Genomic DNA, 21321 nt, shown 5'->3' on the forward strand with positions numbered 1-21321 from the left:
ATGAAAACAACATCTACAAAGAATCACCTTGTGGTGATGCACAGATTAATGGAGATGGGTTAAATTAAGATGTAAGCGATAGCAAATAAGAAACTAGAGCTAATAGGTCAAGCAGTGATTTTATCTTTTTATACTAATTCTTTTATTGATACCTATTTTTGGCCTGCTTTTAAAATTTGTAATATTTGCTTTTAGTTTTTGTCAATTTTGTTTTTAAAGTGTGTTTCTGACTTTACTGTCAACAAGTTGTAAGTTTTTTAGTTTATGCCAGTTTTACATAACTGTATAAAAATTAGAAAAAGGAAGGACCTGGGAATATATCACCTATTAACTAATTTTCCTAGACACCTAGGTTCTGGGTTTTATTCTCATTATCACCCCCTCCCCACCCCCTTACACACACCCTGAAAAAGAAGGAAGAAAGAGAGGGGTTGGGGAAGAAGTCTTCTGTAGAATGCCTGATTTATTCCCAATACCCAGATTAATGACATTCTTAAATCCACATTATTTGTAATAAACTGGCAGATAAATCTCTCTTTTTAGCTTAGTCAGGTTTTCTTTGTTTGTAGAATTTATGTAAATTTATTTTGACAGTTTGGTGTCTGTTTTCTTGATGCTAATACTAAAATTATAGCAATTACAAAGATAAGGATAGCTTGCAGGTGACCCTCTGGCTTGACCACTTGCTAGGATATCTCAGAGCTCATTCAAAGCTCTTAGCCCTGCTAATCACTGGGGAAAGTGCCGTCTAGTTAGCTGTGAGAGAGGGTTTTGTGTTGAATGGAGTTTGGGGAACTTCTGTGGGTGGAGCTTTCTGTTTTATCTCCAGAGGTCTGTGGGTTAGCACTAGCTGCTGATAACAGTGAATGATGGTAGATAGGACTGCCACCTGAGGAATCTACCTCCGCCACTGGGCTGAAAGATAATTAGCCCAGGAGGCTCTGATTCCAGTGATGATGTTATTGAGAAAAAAATTCTGTGTATTGGTTTTTCTTTTACTCTTTTGCTCTTTTAACTATTTTTTTTTGGGGGGGTGCCACCTACCTCCCAAATAAATCATATACAGAGGCTTAGTCTTTCTTATAAATGCCTTAGCTTGACTTGTTTCTAGTCTGCCCTTCTTACCTTATCCCAGCTGCCTTGTGCCTCTGGGCTTTTTCCTTTTCTTACTTCTGTGTCTCTCACTTTCACTCTTCCTCTGTGGCTGGCTGGCTGGCTGGCTGGCTGGCTGGCTGGCTGGGCCACCCTGTGTCCTCTCTCCGCGTTCCCTTGCTCCTTCTTTTCCAGATTTCTCCTTCTATTTATGTTCTCTGCCTACCAGCCCCACCTATCCTTTCTCCTGCCTCACTATTGGCCTTTCAGCTCTTTATTATCAGGTGTTTTACACAGACAAAGAATCACAGCTCCACAGAGTTAAACAAATGCAGCATAAACAAAAGTAACACACCTTAAAATAATTTTCCACAACTATCCTGAGCCAACATTTGCTAATTAGTTTGCCTCCACCAAAATGATTAAAAGATGTTTGTGTAGACTTGATTTAAAAAGTAGAAGGGCAGAAGTTTTGAGCGCGCCCTACAGGACATACTAAAGCATTTTGTTTTCATTTGCTTATTCCAGTGTTTGATAAACTTTGGGGGCTGCCAACTAATGTCTTTAATTTTCAAAAACAGGTTTTAGATGTCATAAAGCATAGCTTTTCTGAAAATAGCCTTAAATAAAGATAGCCTTTCCCTTCTACACCTGGTAGAAGGTGCTCAGCCTGTTTAGCAGTCTGTCTTTTAACATGCTGTGTGTGGAGTTGGTCTTGAAATGGCTGTAAAAGGCAAGGATTGCTGGAGGCAAGCGTGGGGAGCGGGACTGAAGGTGGCTCTGTAGAACTGATGCTGCTCGTCTGGTCTGCTGTGTTGGGTCTTTGTAGGGATAGATAAAGGGTCAGGAGGAACCCAAAGCTCCCTGCTCTTGAAGATGTGCTCCATCCACGTGGTTGCTGTTTTCCTTCACTGTGGGAACTGTTTGGGAGAGCCACCCCAAGTCTATTCTAAGCTGATCCCAACAAGATATGCAGTCTGAAATCTTTATTCTCTTTGACTTTTTTTTTTCATTTATTAGGTTTATTGCCCCAGTATATGGCCACCATTATTTTAGTCAGAACTCAACTAGCACTGTGTCTGGCGTCACCCTTCTTTACCGTAGCCTGCAAAAGCATTTTCAGCACCAGGCTTCTCTTTCCCTGGCTTCCACTTTGCCATTTCCTCCCTCTCTTTGGAAGTCTTGATGCTCAAGAGTCTCAGGCTGCTGCTGTTCAGCCAGTCCCTAGCCAGCCGCTAGCATGAGAGCTGTTTCTGCTGCATATCTTGGTGTGGGAGGCCCTTCTGAGCTCCTTGTTCCTCCACTGCTCTGTTCCATCACCATTTCCCTGAATGCCCTTGGAGCTCATGCATTTACAGTTACTTGGTTTTGGTGCCAAACCAAAACTCTATGAGTGTTTTGCTTCTTTTAGAACTATGGCAAAATTGAATGGATACCTATGACAGTACACAAAGAGACCAAAGCAGAACCAAGCAGCTCAGTACATTGCTTGCGTGTTGTAGCAACTCCAGGAAGCCTGAAGCAGAACTGGGCTTTTGACATTTACTGTTGTTGGTGTGTTGATGCAGGCGGCATGCCATTGTAGGACTCAGTTATCTAAGTGAGTTATTCTTACCTGCTGTCTTTTTGTGGCAGCTGGGATTGTTTTATTATTTTTATTTGCAGTATAATTAGGGAAAGAAAGGAACCACAGGTTACTTAGTCAATTTAAATGTAACATATATGGTTTGACCACTGTGTAAGCTAGCTTTCTGTTACTGTAATGACATATTTGTGATAATTGGCTCTTAGTTTCAGTTTTTATGTTGCCTGGGTTTGGGGGTGGGTGTTGCTTTGGTCCTCTAATGAGGCATCATATCACACTAGGAGTGTATGGCAGAGCTCACTGAAGAGAAAGCAAAAAGAGCCAGAGGCAGGGACCCAAAGCAACAGCATTCTCTTTAAGAGCATGCCCAAATGACCCACACTGCCTCCTAGTACCTCCATGTGCAATCAACCTTTCATATGTGGGTCCTTGAGGACATTAGCATCTAAACTGTAGCACTAACAGAAGTTTTCCATGATAGTTAAAATGTCTATGTGTGCAAAAGGCATTTTAATGAATTTGAATTAACAGTATACCACAATTCACCCCTTCCTTTTTTTTTTTTTAAAAAAATTAAGTATAACCTTCCGAGTCTGGGACATTAACATGGCAAAGGCTACAGCCTAGTTATACAGTCCTGGAACTAACTGTGGCTATGCTTTTAAGGAGGTTGTACGAAAAAAAAATTGATGACGATAATGACTACAGGATACAGGCTGTAACATCTTTGCTCTGTGGTTGCTTATGGAAATGGTTTGAGCTATCTGCTCTGGCTTTAATGTTCTGTCTCATACAAGGCCAGCAGCAAGCACAGTGGCTAGACCATATTCATATCTCTTTACCTAGCAATGCATTCTTATTGGTACTGACACAGACACACACCCCATTCTTAGTGACTCATTTAACAGTGACATCTATGTAGGTGCGCGTTTGGGCATTTGGAATCTTTTGGTCAACGTTGCAGTTCCATATTTTACTTAGTGTATGTTTTACTCAAGTTGAATGAAATGATGATACGGTCCCAGTGAAATAGTGGACATTGTCCTAAAACCTCAAGTTTTCTTTAACTGGTGCTTTTATAATACCTTTTTGTTTCTTAAATTTAAGCTTATGATGCTCAACTACTGCACATATTTAAGTTTTTAATACATTAGAAACAATAACAAACCTGTGATCATGTACCCAGTTGCTTATTGAGTTATTCTATTTAAAGATGTTTTGAGAGAAAATAAAAGGCCAAATGAATCCGACACTGGGTTATTTGGTTTAATTTTCTAGAAAATAGGATTGCCTTTATCAGATCCCAGTGTCTCTTAGTCCCCTCGCTTGGCTGACAGTTTGACAGTGGCTCTGCTGGGGTAGCGATGGGCTGGAGGAAGCGGCCTTGTCAGCAGACAGGGCTGTAAACTGAGCTCAGGGAACCAGGTCACCCCGTTTTGACCTGCTGATCGCTGATGGCTTATGTCAGCATCAGAAAATGTGGCTGCACAGTTTCCTTTAAGGTTAATTTTGACTTAAGAGAGTAACATTCATGTGTAAAATGTACTTCCTTCCTGCTCAGGACAGGACACGCGTGGTCCGTCCCGCACAGTGAGATGCACATGTGAGTCCTGCTTTTGCAGCCAAACTTGTCCAAACATTGTAGCAGCATTAAATGTGGTGTGGGCAGATCTGCTCCCTGGAGCAGTCTTTCTAGTTTAGCTTTTAATGCTTAGATGTAGGAACATTCTCTTCCATTTAACTTTACAAGTTGAATGTAAGTTTAAGCTCTGATGTGCAGGAATATTCTGGGTCACTTCTACCGTATAATTTAAGTTTGAGACCGTAAAGAAATTACTTTTTCTTTATCAAAATCAGTGAAGACAATTAAAAATATGTACTGACTATTCCTTTCCCATGTGTTTGTTTTTCATTTTATGGATGTGTTTATTCAATTCAATATAGGAGCAGTCTGTTTATTTTAGAATTTAAAACAACTGTGGTGGCATTACAGAAAAATGTAGTATTGAGGACAAAATTAGGATTAAAAACTAATTAGAAGAAGCAGAAAAATACCTGTTCTCTGGAGTTGAGAATATATCCATAAGCATTTGAACACTGAATTTAACTCTTGAGTTTTTTAAAAGACCAGTGGGTCAAATTGATTTATATAGGTCTCATAAAAGAAATAAACACATCCACATTTGCATGAAGCAGGCTTGTTTGATTGTTTGATTGAACCTGACACCTGTGCCTAGGAAACAAGCAGAATCTGCAACAGACTCACCATTTGAATGTTAGTGAGTACCTAATGTTTAAGAGTGATGTTTATTTCACTATGTTAATTCTGAAAGACCTCAGAGTGAAACATCTTAGATTTGGATTTTCACTTTAGCAAATTGTGTGGAAAAGTAGAAATCCAGGCTGGTTCTGCCACTGTTTGGAGGAGAAACTTCTTCATTATAAGCGAATACAGTTCCCTAAGGCACGGTAAATTTCCTGCTCTCATTTTACAGACATAAAAACAGACGCCTAGGTCGTGTGAGTTAGGCGTCTGCTGTGTGGGCAGCCTGGGATGAGGTTTGAAGGCCTGTACCGAGGTTGCCTGAGTTCACGTCCAAGTTGGGCTTTGTTACCTTGCCAAACATGTTTAATTGTGTGGAGCCACAGTTTTGTCATCCTTCAAATAGAAATTCTGGGATGTGCATCCCTGTCAGTGGTGGCACGTGCACCTCAGGATTGCAGCATTTAATGCCCAGTTCACCCAGAGCGTGCTCTGCTGTCTTCATTATGTCACGGCTGTAAGATCTGACATTTGAGTCTGACTTCTTACCTGATAGCTGTTTGGAAGGTTCCCTTTTCACTATGTAACAGCTCTAAACATGTTTTACTAAGTGGTTCATTCCCCAATATTTTTATCAGAGTCAAGGAATGTAAACAGCCCACACACTATCTGTCCAGAGTTGGTGCATTGATATGTGTTGTGAAATGTTTCCTTGGAACTTCCAGGAAATTATTGTGAATATAAGAGAAGTAATATATATTCCCCATGTTATAGTCTGGGCCCCAAATTAAAATTTTTGAGCTTGGTGGAATCCAAATAACATTACTTCTATTTTACAAAGTAAAGCTGAGAAATAAGACTTTTTTTCTGTGGCCACATTAAAAGGCCATGCTAAAGATCTGCAGTGCCTGAAGACTTACTTTCTCTTTTCCTTTTTTTTTTTCACTGTGTCTTAAGATTAGGCGAGTGTGTTAGGTGCTACTTGAATAATGTTAAGCTGTGAGTGACATTAATGCTGTTATCTGTGTTTTTTTTTCTATTCCAGAATATTGCCTAAATATGTTCCTCTTGAATGGTGGAAATGATAGAATAATTTGTAAAAATTGCTTCAAAATATTATTTTGGTGAACTATCTTTCTGTCCATTGAAGTGGCCCATATTTTAACTAGGCTTGTTTGTTTTTTCCTAGCTATCCACCAAAAACTCGAAGCGGATGGAACTGAAAAAGTAGAAGGATCCATGACACAGAAACTGGAGAATGTCCTCAACAGTGAGTTTGCTCCGCTACCCAGACTAGCAGGGGCTAACACGCTGTAGTACAGGTCTGAGGGGTTTCCAGGGCAATGTCCTGAGCTGTGCTTTAGCCTCACTTCTAAACAAGGACTTAAGGAGCCTGCAGGGCTGTGGGAAGAGTGAAGGGAACTCATTTGCATTTTACTCTGAAGGTGTGTTCCTCAGGAACTGTCATTTGCTGACCTGGAACGGACGGGCACTGAGACAGCAGCCAGGGTTCCCACCGAGTGGACACCCGAGTCTCAGCTGTAGGATGTGCAGTGCCCAGTGCAGAGCCTCAGCCCCTGTCCAGCATCTGCCCAGCACTGTCTGCTTATTTATGCTCTGCATTTCCCCACCAGGATACACTCTGGAACATTCTGTAAAAGTTAGAGGCCACACAGACTCCACGTTTGGCGTTTCCTCTACTTTCCCTTTTGTTCATTTTCTGACTTTCCAAACTACTTACCCTAGTAATTTAGAAAAATCTCATCAGATGAATGAATTTTTATTGTATGTAATGTGTTTTAAATGTAAGTTATATTTCACACATGTAGTCAATATGCAGTCTGAAACAATGATGTCCATAAGAGTTTCCTTGGAAATATGATTTCCTTATAAAGAAGGAATGAAAAAAAGTCAGGCAACCTCACATAGATGTTTAGAGATTTTTCCAACCAGGATTATGATAGGAAGTTAATTTTGTATTTATAGCTTGGTTTAGTTCCATGAGTAGAACATTCTGTCTTTATGTAACCATCTCTTCATAGCCCTAGTGATGTCAGTACGGAAGTATTTTGTGGAAAGAGTGCTAACCCTGGTGTAGGCTTTCCTTGGTGTTAGAATTGAAATACTTGGACATTTCATTCTAAGCCTGCATTTAACAGGACTTAAAACCTTTCCCTTTGTTTATTACTCCTGTGGTTATTGCCTTGGGGCTTGCTGTACTTTTGCTTCTGAGACCAAGTTACAAACTTTGTTAAAATGAATATAGTCAGAATTTTACCCAAACAAATATTTCCCAAAGCCTTTTCAGTGTCAGTGCCGCTAGATCTGTTGAAGGTTTGGAAGGGTGCTTTCTCCCCACGGGTGTTATTTGCATCTCTGGAGTTGTCAACAAGCTATAGCATTTGTACAAAAGAATGAGATTACTTGGGTAATTTAAATGGTGATATAGCACCGGCACTGACATAGTTTCTACTGACTACTAAAATCACTTTGCTGTGTTTCGGCTTGTATATCTGTTGCCATGGTTACTCATAAGGCCTTTGTATACTGTGCTCTGCCTCTTTGGGTAGAAAAAAAAATACTTGTCATTGTTAGGAATTTTCCTAAAGTGAGCTCTCTGCCGATGCAAAATTCTCAATCAAGCCAAATCACAACAAGCCAAATTAAAAAATATCCAGGTTTAATGGGATTCCTCGGGTGGAACCGGGAAGCTGCGAAGGCCACCACCGGGAGGAGAGGAAAGAGACCACGAGGAGACTTTCTGGGGGAGCGGTTTAAATAAACTGAGGGAGTGGTCAAGATTTTGGCAGACTGTCTTGACTGTCCTCCGGGGAGGTGTCAAGGTTTGGCGGGCATAGGGACAGGTTCTCCAAAGATGGAGGCCAGAGACCTGGGCTTACAGTCATTGTCTCAAATCCTGAGCTTTAGTCCTTGGTTCTATAAGCATTTGATGAGCACTCATTATTATAATCACAGGGCTATAAAAATAGAACCTGTGCTTTGTGTGTAACTGCTTGGAAAATATAGACATGTAAGCTGGTTATTGAATCATGCTGTGTTAGTATCTGTCGCAATACATGTCTTACTGATGATAATCCAGGGGTATATCTAGAACTTACACAAAGAGCACCTAGCTGAAATGTAAGGAATCTGGGGGTGGAGTGTCTCAGTGTAACACTTGCCGAGCACAAGTTCATCCTCAGCATAGTGTTCATTTTCCCTAGCCTCAAAGTGGAAAATAGGAAAATCATCACGTGTGCCTTAAAAGGGAAGTAGGATGCAGCCAGATGGATAAGCAGAGACTAGCAGGTGGGCAGCGAGATAGGTGGATACATCGAGAAGAAGCCTTGTCTGTCTCCTGCCTGGTCTCCAGCAGCCTGAAAGGGAGGCAGTGGCTCTAGAAAGGGAATAGGTTGCAGGCAGGTAAGTCAGGAGTGATTGATGCCTGCTGAGCCCAATGAAGTTCTCCTTAATGTAGAATTAGTCTTGAAGGTGGTAAGCCCCTAAAGGAGTTTAGTGAGGGAGCTATGTGATGGAGTGCTGAGGAGGGTAAGCTAGGTAGTACCCCCGTAGATTCAGTAGGAGACCAGATAAAGGTCAACAGTCAGTGAACTTAGCAGATGAAATAGACTATCCAGGGCAGGTAAAGGTGTACTGGATCATTGGGTGTATATGTGCAAAATAATAAGAGGAAAATGGTTTGTGAGACATTTACCTTTCTAGCCTTAAACGAAGGAAAGGGAACTGGTTAGGTAAGAAGAGAGTAGAGAAAAAGTCCTTTTCAGTTTATGTGTAACCTGAGACTGGGATTCCTGAGAGTTGATCACTGACTGTCTTCCTGACTATCACTCACTACCTCCTTGTATTAAATCGGGCAAATGGGCTTTGAATAGTTTTGCATTTTGGTTTTTTATTTATTTTATTTTGTTTTGTTTTGTTTTTCAAGACAGGGTTTCTCCATAGTTTTCTTTTATGCTGTTTCTTTGGTGCTTGTCCTGGAACTCGCTCTGTAGACCAAGCTGTCCTCAAACTCACAGAGATCTGCCTGCCTCTGTCTCCCGAGTGCTGGGATTAAAGGCGTGCGCCACAACCACGTGGCATGAATAGTTTTGGAGTAGAAAATGAATCAATACAGTCTTTCCTAGAACTGGACCCAGCATGCTATCAAACTGACCCGCCAGACAAGATATATACACCAGTGCGACAGTGGCAGGACAGTTCTGGGAGAGCCAACGTCTTTGGGGTGTTTAGGCTTGTCCCTGGTGTGAAACCCATGGCTGAGAAGGTCTTAAATCCTAGTGGGAAACCTTTTCTTGTTTTGTTAAATAGTTCTGTTGTCAAGCTGCCTTCTCACTAAGTGTGTGTGTGTGTGTGTGTGTGTGTTTATACATTTAGATTTGTGATGCTCCCAACATTGGTCAGCGAACCTTCTTTTTGTGGTGGGCTGTGGTTAATACAGGGGTTCATTACTGGTCCAGGTGCTGATAACAAGTGAAGAATGTGAGAACTCAACTCTTAGTGGGTCGTCTGTATGGCTCCCCTCCACATTGTGGAAGAGAAAGTGAAAAGAATGGAAGAACCAGAGGGTGGGGGAGGGGACTGGGAAATGTTGTTAGGAGCTACAGTCACTGTGGTCACCTGTACAGGACAGTGTCTTTAGGAGCTACAGTCGCTGTGGTCACTTGCACAGGACAGTGTTGTTAGGAACTACAGTCACTGGTCACCTGTACAGGACAGTGTTGTTAGGAGCTCACAGTCGCTGTGGTCACCTGCACAGGACAGTGTTGTTAGGAGCTACAGTCCCCTGGGTTTATGCACAGGACAGTGTTGTTAGGAGCTACAGTCCCCTGGGTTTACCTGCACAAGACAGTGTTGTTAGGAGCTCACAGTCCCCTGGGTTTACCTGCACAAGACAGTGTTGTTAGGAGCTCACAGTCCCCTGGGTTTACCTGCACAAGACAGTGTTGTTAGGAGCTCACAGTCCCCTGGGTTTACCTGCACAAGACAGTGTTGTTAGGAGCTCACAGTCCCCTGGGTTTACCTGCACAGGACAGTGTTGTTAGGAGCTCACAGTCCCCTGGGTTTACCTGCACAGGACAGTGTCGTTACCTGCACAGCACTTGCACAAGATGAAAGCCATCAAGACTCCAGCAAGGACTGGGGAGGGGCTCATGAGGTTCCACCCTTAATTGAGGTGATGTTGACACAGCTGATGGCTGCTGTAGGAGAGAGTCATTTTCTGTGACGGTGTGGCCATTGAGGTTTTCATGCTTCAGTGGAGAGCCCCACATTTTGTATATATGGATAGCACTAATTATACTCAGTGAGGTTAATAAAAAATGTACAAAGTTGATAGGTTTAGAAAATCTGAAGTTAGGAGGAACATATGTTAGGAGGGGCTGGGTGAGTTATAGGGGGTAAGGGTGGGGGTATATGATCACATTGTATACATATATGAAATTCTCAGAGAACAAATTTAAAATGTTTAAAAAGTGTTGTGCAGATGAGATGATTTGCTTGCACTGTGAAGTGAGAAGAAGCCTTGTCTGTCTTGGAGTAGTGTGAGCATGTGCACAGTGGTGTGTGTGTGCGGCCTTTATAGGAACATGCCCTGGGAAGCAAGCATATGAGCTGTCATTGTATGTCTAGTGAAAATGTTGTAAAGATTCCTCTTAAGTTCACAGACACATCCCGAGATACACAGCTGGAGTTAGCAGTGTAGAGATGGTACTTGAAGCAATGAGACAGAGTAATTTAATCCAAGTAGTATGTATAAAATGAAATAACCAGGCCTGCTTAGAACAATAAGAATCAAGTCTGTGAGAAAGAAACTGAGTTCTACTAATTGATTAGCTGCTAAGTATTTATTAAGTTGCATTCAGAAAAGAAAAAAGATGAACAGCCCAAATTTTAACTTTTCCTAAGCTTGTATTGAAACCAATTGGTTCATGTCTGATTCCTGGTGACATCTTCTGTGTGTGCACACATGTGCGCGTGCGAGTGTGCAAGCGCATGATGTGGATCTGTAGGGCCCCAGGCTGTGGCGTGCTGTCTGAGAAAGCAGTGTCCATTGTCTCAGGCATTCTGCTCTAGCACTCAGTTAGAGAGAGCAGCTAGCTAGTCATCCTGGCGCCAGTTGAAACAGAGGCACTCGAAGTAGGTTTGGTCTTTGGGGGGCCCTGCCTTTGCCAATGTCAGTGTGCATTTTTGAGGTATTTTAATTCTCCGGCTGCTTTCACATTTGCTTTCCTACTCTCACATAGCTTGTCTTTCCCTGGGAACAAACTGTGTGATGGTTGGGAACTCCTGTGTTGTTCTAGCCCCTGTATTCCCATGAGGCACAACACAGCACACACACACACACACACACACACACACACACACACACACACACACACACACACACACAGAGCAATCACTTCTGTGATCTCACATCTCAAGTTGTCAGTACAAAGAAAGGGACTAGTGTGGTCACTTTGAAATAGGAGACAGCATAATGTCTACTTTAAATAAACATGCCTGAAATTATAAACCATAGTCAGAATGACAAAACTAGATTTTCTGGTGGCCCTAAGAGACAGGTATGGCTGTAATGGATCAGTGTGTAGTGTGACAGCAACTGCTTCTCTTGCTGCGCTGGAGCACATTTTACTGTTCTGTGAGTCCAGCAGCTTGTAGGGGCCGCTATGGTGGGCATGGTAGCTTTGCCATTATGTTTTCCCTGGGGCTCATGTGTAACTGTGAGGCAGTTACTCATTGTCCCATCAACTGCATCAAACTGGGATGGCCATTCCCAGTTAAGGAGGAAGGGTGTTTGAGACCCAGTGCCAGTCTGTTGGCGCCTGCGGGCAAAGGCATGGCCATCCAACCCAGATCCCATTTGTTCCGTGGTCACTCACTGGACACCCAAATGGCTATCAGTTGACTTCAGATTGGGCGTTCTTGGTATGAGGGTGGAGCAGGTATGTGTGGATTAGCATACATGCAGGATTTCTGTCAGATGATTTTTTTGGACACCCAGCTGATGTCTTTGTCTACATCACTAGTCCCTCTCTCCTGCACGGTGCTGTGGTCTGCTTACGTCCTAGGAAAGAAAGACACTTAGAGCACTTTGGGGCTGCTGCTGGTTGTATCTGCTGTGTAGATCCTGGTTTCATTACGCTCATATATTTTATCATTTACTGTCTCTCCCAGTTGTCAGAATTATAACAACCAAATTTTTATTGTAGATGCAGTAAAAATCACAACAGTATCATAATTTTTGCAAAAGTTGTCTATATAATTTTCAACATCATATAAATTCAAATTCCCAGTTCACAAATTTTGGTGTAAGTTAGATTTTTTCATAGTTTATAAATTCTTCCTACAAAATTATCTCTAGAAAATGTATATATGTTATTTAACAGTGTGTTTTCTACAGGTTCTTATTTTCATATTTTTGGAGTTAAAATTATTAGCTGAAAATTTCTTGTTACTTTAAAATGATGAGAATAATTTAATTTTGAACTCAGACTGTTAGCTCTGAATTCTTTCGTTGCATAGAAAAAGGAATTTGCTGGTGTAAGACTCAAACTTCACATATAAATAAGTAGCCTTTAAAAAAAATTCTGCTCCATGAGCTTATCCAGTTACAAAGCTTACACTCACGAAGTTTGTATTTTTAAAATGATAAACATATCCTTTAAGTTAGTTTTTCTTGAAGAAAGTTTTAAAATTCTAATCAACTTTCAAATACTTGCTCAAGCCTCCATTGCGTGGCTTGGTGGCATGAAGGAAATGTATTTCTCATCCCACAAGAGAGGTTTAGCATGCACGTTAAATAGCACGTGGGAAAAACAGCTCTCTTGACCAAACCAAGTTTTTATATCAGACCTTTAAAATTTCAACAGAATTTAAACATTATTTAGATAAAACAATCATGTTACAAAGACGACTTTTAACAGGATCAGGCCACCCACAGTGTGGCCATGATGTGCAAGCCACCCAGTGAGACGAGGTGAGTTTTTCATCTTTGCTTAAAGTATAGTCACTAGACCAGATAATGTAGAAACTTTTTACAAGCAGCGCAGACAGCTGAAAGCAGTTTCTCTCCCTCTCTCTCTTTTCCTCATAGCTAATTAAAATAATTCACGAGTTTCAAAATTTAAACTATTTTTTGTATAGCAAATTTTGCCTTAGAAAAACAGCATTCATTAAAGTGATACATATAATTTGTGCTTTTTAAAGGAAAGAATCTTAGGAAATGTCCTGTTTGTACCTAATTTTATTAGATTCAGCTGATTTAAGAAACAGTAATGATGCTGTGTTAGGGTTTTGCCATTTAGGTTTATAGAATTCTCTGGGCCTGCAACATAGAGGGATAGATAATTCTGTCAAGAAGTAGGGTTAGTTGTCATGACTTTTCTTAAAAGCTTCTTCTGAAAACAGTTTCCCTTCTCTAATTTATTACCTGATAGTTTGATATAGAATTAATAGAATTTAACTGGTTTGTGTGTGTGCCTCATTCTCCAAAATAATGAAATAGCCTAAGCACCCACAATTGCTAAAAAATTTAGACGAGTAGATAAAATAAGTTTAGATTCACATTGGAGAAAATTACTTAGGCTTAGTAAATGTTGTTGCTTTTAATTAGATACCATTCTTAACATATGAAAGGACTTATAAACCCAATTTCATTTTAGTAAACTGTGAAAGATCTCTATATAGGTAGGTAGCTTTTGTGTTCAGATTCGGGTCACTGTCACCTATGTTCTTTTTTCTCTGTTGAAAACAGGAGCAAGTAACACTGCTGACACATTATTTCAAGAAGTGTTAGGTCGAAAAGACAAAGCAGATTCCACTAGGAATGCCCTCAATGTGCTGCAGCGATTTAAATTTCTCTTCAACCTTCCTCTCAATATTAAACGGAACATTCAGAAGGTAGAGTATATACAGCCATAGATGCTGCCGGTGTTAAAGCTGCATTAAGGTATTTTAGATTAACCAGTGTGCTTACTGCTCTTTCCTGATAATCTCACGTTGTTTCTTCTTTTCAAGGGGGATTATGATGTGGTAATTAATGATTATGAAAAAGCCAAGTCACTCTTTGGGAAAACAGAGGTGCAAGTTTTCAAGAAATGTAAGATATTTTTTTTTGTTACTTCTAGACCTTTCCTTTGCTTTCGTAAGAAGAATATGGGGTGTATATTCTACAAAGAGTGCTGCTTGCATCTTAGATCTCATTTATGTGGTGCTGTCTTTAAAATGTAAAACGATTAGTTCAAAATAAGCACAAGTTTTCTTACTGCTCTGTAGTGGGAATGAGCACTTATGGTGGGGGCTGGTCTTAGACTCTCTGCTGTTTATTAACCACAGTGCTAGTGAACGCTTTCATGCTAGAAGGAAGCGGTGATGAGCATTTTAGAGATGTGCAAACATGTATTTCAGTCTTCCCTCTTCAAGCTGAAACAGTGTATTTATGAGTTCTAATCTTACTCTAAAGCAAACTCAATACTTCTAAAAATTACTTTGAATACCAGGTTTACAAAAGAAAAGCTTAAATATCTTATGGTTAAAAACTTATTAACTAGGAGAAATACCATAGATCTTATTAAATTTAAAAGAATGAAACCCATAAGGTCTCAAAAAGCAGAATTTATTTCTTTACTGTGGTGAAACTTACATGCAGTGAAAGGCACAGACCTTACGTGTTACAGGTCACTGAGTTCTGGCGAATGCTTGTGCCTCCCATACACTTGGGATGGTGTGTTTTGATCTCTCCACAAAGGTCCCTTGTGTGTCTTCTCAATCAAAAAGCAACCGGTATTCCACTTTCTGAAATTTGATTTTAAGTTCAGTTCTGTAAATCTTGCATCTTTTAAAAATAGATTATGCTGAAGTAGAAGCAGGAATTGAAGATCTAAGAGAATTACTTCTAAAGAAATTGCTTGAGACTCCATCAACCTTGCATGACCAAAAGCGTTACATAAGGTAAAACTTCTGCAAGAATTATGACAGATTGTGTATATGTATGGGATACATTATGAAACCTGCAGAGCTTATTGGGGGCGTTCAGGAAATTAATGAAGTAGTGAAAGGGAAGACAATAAAAATTTGGAGGTATTTGGTATAGGACATGAACATTGCTTGAATATGAATAAATAGGGAGCAGTTATGAGAAGGAAAGATGACCTGCCGGGTTGACCAAAGGAAAAACAATCTCATTGCGCAGTCACCTGTTTCTCCATCTGACTTCCTGGTGGTCTGGGTGCTGCACCCTGCAAATGCCATGCTCCGTAAGTAGGTGTTCCACTGTGGGAAATTAGAGCTCGGGTGTGCCGTGGCTTGACGGTCGCAAAGGATATGGACTTATTTTCTGCTGAGCTATCCTAAGTGTGGTCTGTTCTCAGAATAAGCTGTTATTTCCCAAATTCAATGACTTTTTTAATTAGTGAAATTTACTAAAAATTCAGTAGCTTGAAAATGAAATAGACTACGTATTTGTATACATTTGCTGTGGCCATTGAAAATACTGTCTTTAGGCCTGGGAAGATGGCCTGGCCCCAACACTGGTGGGAGGGACTAATGACCTGCACTTAAACGTCTTCTGTTGATGGGAGCGGTGGGGACAGATGTAGAACAGGGTTTAGCAATGGAGCCGAGAGCAGTGAATGTGGCTGCTGCTGCTGGGAAATGCAGGCTATTGTCACACTGGACTGGGTCCTAACTGTGTTTTCTTTCTGGCCAAAGGGCCCAAGTGGGCAGAGGAACCTGGGCTTGTCCAGCACACACAGCCAGGACACCTGCTTTTCGGGGTTCACAGGCCCCCCTTGGCCCCCCTTGCCTGTCTGAGGAAATGTATACACAAAGTACTTTCCTGGAGGCAGAGAGAGTGGAAGTAAACACGGCATGAATCAGCCAAGTACCTCAGAGTTTTGCTGTTTGTGCCTTAGAGGGTTAGCTCCCTTGTCACATGTGAACAAGCTAAATTTACACTGAACTCCTGAGTCCAAAATCGAGAAGGCATTGAGAAATCTGGTGATTAACTTTAAAAATTACATTTTGGGCATTAATGAATAGAAAAATAAAATCAGATCAGAGCCAGGTCAAGTGTGTTTGACTTTAATGTCTATGGTGATAGGGCCGGTGAGCACCAGGTAAAGCCAGACAGCCTGGGCACAGCCACGTGTGTCAGATTGTCGCTGCCGTGCATACTGCTGTTTGTCTAACTCTCCCCAGCCGTAACTGAAGACACCCTCTCCTGGTAGCTCAGCCAGAAGCAGAGTGCCCCTCTCTTCTCTCTGTGGCAGTGTGGCCCTGCTCCTGGAGCTGCTTAGTCACCAAAGAAAAAGGCTGAAAATGCTTTTAGGTTCCCTTTATTTTCCCCAGAATTGAGCCCATTCTCAATCTATGCTCGTCAGAATTAAGATTCTTTACCTCCCTACCTTTCTAGAAAGCCTCTCCCAAAAATGTTCTCCAATATGTCATTAAAAAGAAAGGCAATAACCTCTACCTTCTGAACAAAGATCTTTGAAATGAAACTGCCAGTTTCAAGCTTTGTATTAAAAAGAAAAGAGATGTACTGGAGTCTAGAACAGAACATCACACTTTCTAACGGGAACATTCCCTAGGATTTTTGAGACAGGAACTTCACTTTTCTTCATAAATATTTCTAAGAGCCTTCAGTTTCATATTAAGCTGATAGAGGATTATTAAAAAATTCAGGGCCATACTGTATATGTTAAAGAGATTTAGAATTTTAGAAGTTACAAAGCAGATTTACTGGTCTCCTGCTTAAGGGCCCCAGTGCTACAGTGCGTTCTTAGCCAGTGTCTTCACGGTGGAAAGGCTGCGGCTTCTGTGAGGGAACACTGCTCTGCATTACTGTGGACAGAGAACGTGGAGGGGTGAACGGAAGTGCTAGGTGCACTGCAGGGCCCAGATGCACAGCAGCCATGCAGACAGGGAGAGTGTTGCCACTGCTGTTCCCAGCAGGAAAGAACAGATCGTGTGTTCTTAGGAAAGTAAAGACACAGACTACTATTTACTGCATTTATATCCCAGTTAATAAAAGAGTCAAGCTTTGTGGGAGAGGAAAAATCAGATTGGATTTGGGGAGCTTGTTTGGATTGAATTCCTCATAGTAAGCTAAATGTAATTTGTTGGAATGTGGTTTTCTTCTGAGGATTGTGTTCTCCCAAATGAGGAAGGCTCTTAGGTGCCTTTTTTATATGGTTAAATCCTTCCTTTAAGTTGGCTTCCTCCCACTCAGCACATAGACACAACTGTTTGCAGCCCCTGGACAGACAACCATCCCAGTGCTTGGCAGGCAGAATTGCTGCTCCTTGGGGAGTTGGGCCTCTGAGCCATTAACTCCTGAGGGTCAGGGTTGGCGTGGGGCGTTCCTAAATGCATACCAGTATTCTGCTCACCATCTTGTTTGTTGTGAACTTACTACAAAATGGGTTTGTTTCTCCTCTGATTAGCTGCTAATTGAGATGTCTGAGTAATGAGTGCCCACTCCTGAAGAAATGCGGGCATGCCCCACGGTGATCAGGACTTGGCTAAGGTCACAGCTTGTAACCATCAATGAACATTTATCACGGACCACAAATTTTTAACCTCAAGACAAAAGAAGCTGAGGGTTAGAAAGTATTTTAGGGTGATAAGCTTGTTCAGGCATGCTTCTGGAGTTGACACGTGTGTATTATACAAGGGCTCAGAGCCAAGCGAGTAATGTTTGACAGAAAAATTTCAGTTGAAATACATTTAAATTTTCTAGATGGATGTAGGTATTTGTTGTGCAAAGAAAACTTTAAATATTTTAAGAAGCATTGGAAGTCAAGAAAGTGTCCATCTGCACTACATTTCATGGAGAAGTTGCCCCTCAGTTGTGAATTAGTTTACACCCTAGAGGTAAGTGCATATTGTTGGAGACCTTAAGTTTCAGTGGCCTCTAACATAAGTCATCTCAGAACAGTGTCACATTGCCATCCAGTGGCCGTATTTCATACCAGAGAGGGGAGATTTTCCACTCAGTGCCCTCTGCTGGCTTCCACCTAGGTTAAATGAAACAACTCTCAAGTAATAGAAACACATGAGAGAAGTGACTTTAAATGTAAAGTTAATTTTTCCTCTTCGTCACAAAAAAAAGAACAAACCCCACCCCCAGTTTAGGTTGGGCAGCTTTGCATGATAAATGCTTACCATAATGTGGTTTATAGGAGTGGAGTAGAATAGAGGGATGGCCAATGGATCTGCTGCGGTTGATAAATGGGAAGTGTACTTGCTTCTGAGCACCACTGGTCAGCTGGTTTCTCCTTCCCCCACTCTTTATCTTTCTCTTTGTCTTTCCTCCTCCCTTTTCCTTCTCCCTCTACCTACCCCTTTTGTTTTTCTTTAAATAAGAAAGATAGAATAAGTTTAAATGTGAAGTGTTCTTTAGTTCTAAGTGTTCTTGACTTAGGTAAAGAGATAAATTAAAAGCCTGCAGCTGGGGCTGCAAAAATGGCTCAGTTGTTGAGAGCACTGGCTGCTCTTCTAGAGAACCTGGGTTTGATTTCCAGTAACCACATAGACGTTCACAGCTGCCTGTAACTCCAGTGCCAGGGAACCCAAGACCATCTATGGAACTCCACAGACACCAGGGACACTATATACATAACATAGCCATGTGCGTATACATGAAATTAAAAACGAAAAAACCCACAGCTTTATAATTTTCTGTTGAGTGAAAACAATTTAATGTATTTCATTTTTTTTATAAATTTATTTATTTATTAAAGATTTCTGTATCTTCCCCAATGTATTTCATTATGAACAAAATATTAAAGGCGAATAATGACAAGTGCTTTTCTAGTTAGTTGAGTTTTAGTTTTTCTTTAAAAAATGGTAGTTCTGACATACCAGTCTTTGCCTTTGCTGTTATAACAGGAGGCCTCTTGCCCTTTGCTTTTTCAGGTATCTCTCTGACCTCCATGCACCTGGTGACCCTGCCTGGCAGTGTATCGGAGCTCAGCACAAGTGGACGCTCAAACTCATGCAAGACTGCAAAGAGGGCCACATGAAGAGCCTAAAAGGCAAGAGTCTCTTCCACCTTACTTCTTAATGCTTAGTAGTTAATAGAATGGTGACGAGATTTTCTTTTTTGTTTGTTTTGTTGATGTTGTTTGTTTTCTGTTTTTTGAGACAGAGTTTCTCTGTAGTTTTGGGGCCTGTCCTAGAACTAGCTCTTGTAGACCAGGCTGGCCTCGAACTCACAGAGATCTGCCTGTTTCTGCCTCCTGAGTGCTGGGAATAAAGGTGTGTGCCACCTCTGCCCGGCTTGAGATGTTCCTGATATTGGTAGCTGTCTTCATATCTGTTGGCCCTCTACCCCGCTGTTTAGCACTCTACCTAACAGTGGGTGCCAAAAATAAGGGAAAGCACTCCTAATAAATCTGTGTTTTTTGTTATCTAGCAGTATTGGCAAAACTTTTATTTTATTTGATGGGAGAGTTAAATTTTATAAGGGGTTGACATGATGCATGATGCTGTAGAAACCGTACTGGTCCTTGATAAGTTCCCCTCTTCTTTAGGCCTGTCAGAGTCACCTGTGGACTAGGTGGGTACCAAGTGCTAGACAGACAGTGGTGTAAGAGAAGCAGGCCTTGCCTCCTGGGGTCCCTGGAAGAGGAAGGGCAATGTGCTAACATGCAACTAGGCAGTTACAGCGACAGTGCTGGGACAAGTGAGTAAAAGGAAAATGACAAAGCTTCTGAAGGAAGGTAACCTAGAAGAGTATTTCAGACAGTTGGTTTTGACAGCTCCAGGTTAGCTGAGAATTGGAAGTAACTGCCAGGAAAGCTCTAGCTTGAGAAAGGAACCACTGCCCAGGACTCTGAGGTAAGTGTGAAGAAAAATTAAAAGTGTATTTGTGTGCAGGTTTGTTGGCATTTCTTTGTTTAATTCTGTCACTCAGCAAATATATATTGCTGACTGTGCTTAAGATACTGTTAGTTGTCAGTACAACCGCAAGGGTCTGATTTGTGTCTAACATGCTAAAGGAGGCAGAGGTAACTGACTAGGTGGGGTGCTGTAGAATATGCCATTTCCTAAGACAAGAAAAATTCTGAGTGGCATGGTAGCTTACAGGAGCAAATTCTGATCCTAGCTTTGATGGTTGGTGAAGTGGTGTTGTGAGATCTCTATTGGGAGGAGGAAGAAAAATCTGAACTGCATGAAAAACTATTCTAGGAAGAACATAAGGGAGCCAGAGAGAGACAGCCTTGTGCTCTCTGTGGCTGGAACTGAGTGCTGATAAAAGCAACTAGAGTTCGGGCTACAGTTAAGGTGAACAAATAATGGACTTTGATGGCTGCCTGGAGAGGTTTGGAGATTGTCCAGAGAGCAGCAAGGGTCATGAAATGATGACAAGCAGGGAAACATGGTATCTTTGGCTTCCGTGTGGAGAATAGATAAGAAGGAACAATTCTATAACAGGGTAGGTGAGGTTGGCAGGTGTCAGCAATTGACCTAGCATAGGGTGGGGAACGTGAAGTGCGAGGGTGGGGTCAGGGCTCTTTAGGAAATAGAATGGGCAGGACTAGGGCTGGAAGTAGGAACAGGAGGACGAGATGGAGGATGGTGCCTCCTAGAAGTCTGCATCTGCCTGAAGTAGCTCATTAGCGTGGCGGCCCTGTTAAGAACTGGGGAACTTAGTGTTTACCCCAGCTTGAATTTGACAGGTGAGTTTGGAATTGTCTGTCATGAGAGAAGACAATGAAGAGGTAGTTAGATTCAGAGACTTGGAGGTGGTTTGTACCTAGATGGTCCCTTGAAGTTCTTGCATTTATTCATGAAGATGGAAAAAGAAAGAAAGAAAATCAAGGACAGAATCCTGAGGGGCCTCAGAAAATGGCTGGGAGGAGGAGAGCAGCCTGGACTGGCAGCAGTGAAGAGGTGGCCGCAGGAACAGCAGGGCAGCATGACAGCATAGTTTGAGAAACAAAAGAGCTAGAAGGACAAAGAACTTCATTGCTTGAGCACTGCGTGCGCCTGGTGTCCTTGGTGAGTGTAGCTTCAGAGCCTTAGGCACCTGGGAAGGGAATGAATGGCAGCCAGATCCCAGGAATGTGGGGGAGCAAACAGCATGAGGCCAGCATTGTGGCAGTGGAGAAGTGGCTGGGAAGATACCAGCCTGATGTGGGAGTGTCATATATCAATCTGTTGATTTCATTGGTTAAGCAATAAAGAAACTGCTTGGCTGGCCCTCATAGGTTAAAACATAGGTAGGCAGAGTAAACAGAACAGAAGGCTGGGAGAAAGAAGCTGAGTCAGGAGTCGCCATGATTCTCCCACTCCAGACAGATGCAGGTTAAGATCATTCCTGGTAAGCCAGCTCGTGGGCTACCCAGGTTATAAG

The 21321-nt window shown here is 41.7% G+C and overlaps 1 protein-coding gene across 3 annotated transcripts in view; it reads left to right on the plus strand.

Moving 5' to 3' along the window:
• The window catches only part of Exoc2 (exocyst complex component 2), a 165575-nt gene that overhangs the window by 49533 nt on the left and 94721 nt on the right, over positions 1-21321 (plus strand). For all 3 annotated transcript variants that reach the window (XM_075969965.1, XM_075969967.1, XM_075969966.1), the window contains exons 7-11: positions 6130-6210; positions 13714-13859; positions 13977-14058; positions 14807-14909; positions 18879-18997. In XM_075969965.1, coding sequence (XP_075826080.1) covers positions 6130-6210; positions 13714-13859; positions 13977-14058; positions 14807-14909; positions 18879-18997 — 531 coding nt within the window. The remainder of the gene's footprint in view (positions 1-6129; positions 6211-13713; positions 13860-13976; positions 14059-14806; positions 14910-18878; positions 18998-21321) is intronic.

Source organism: Microtus pennsylvanicus, chromosome 4 (assembly GCF_037038515.1).
Source record: "Microtus pennsylvanicus isolate mMicPen1 chromosome 4, mMicPen1.hap1, whole genome shotgun sequence".
Lineage (NCBI taxonomy): Eukaryota > Metazoa > Chordata > Mammalia > Rodentia > Cricetidae > Microtus > Microtus pennsylvanicus.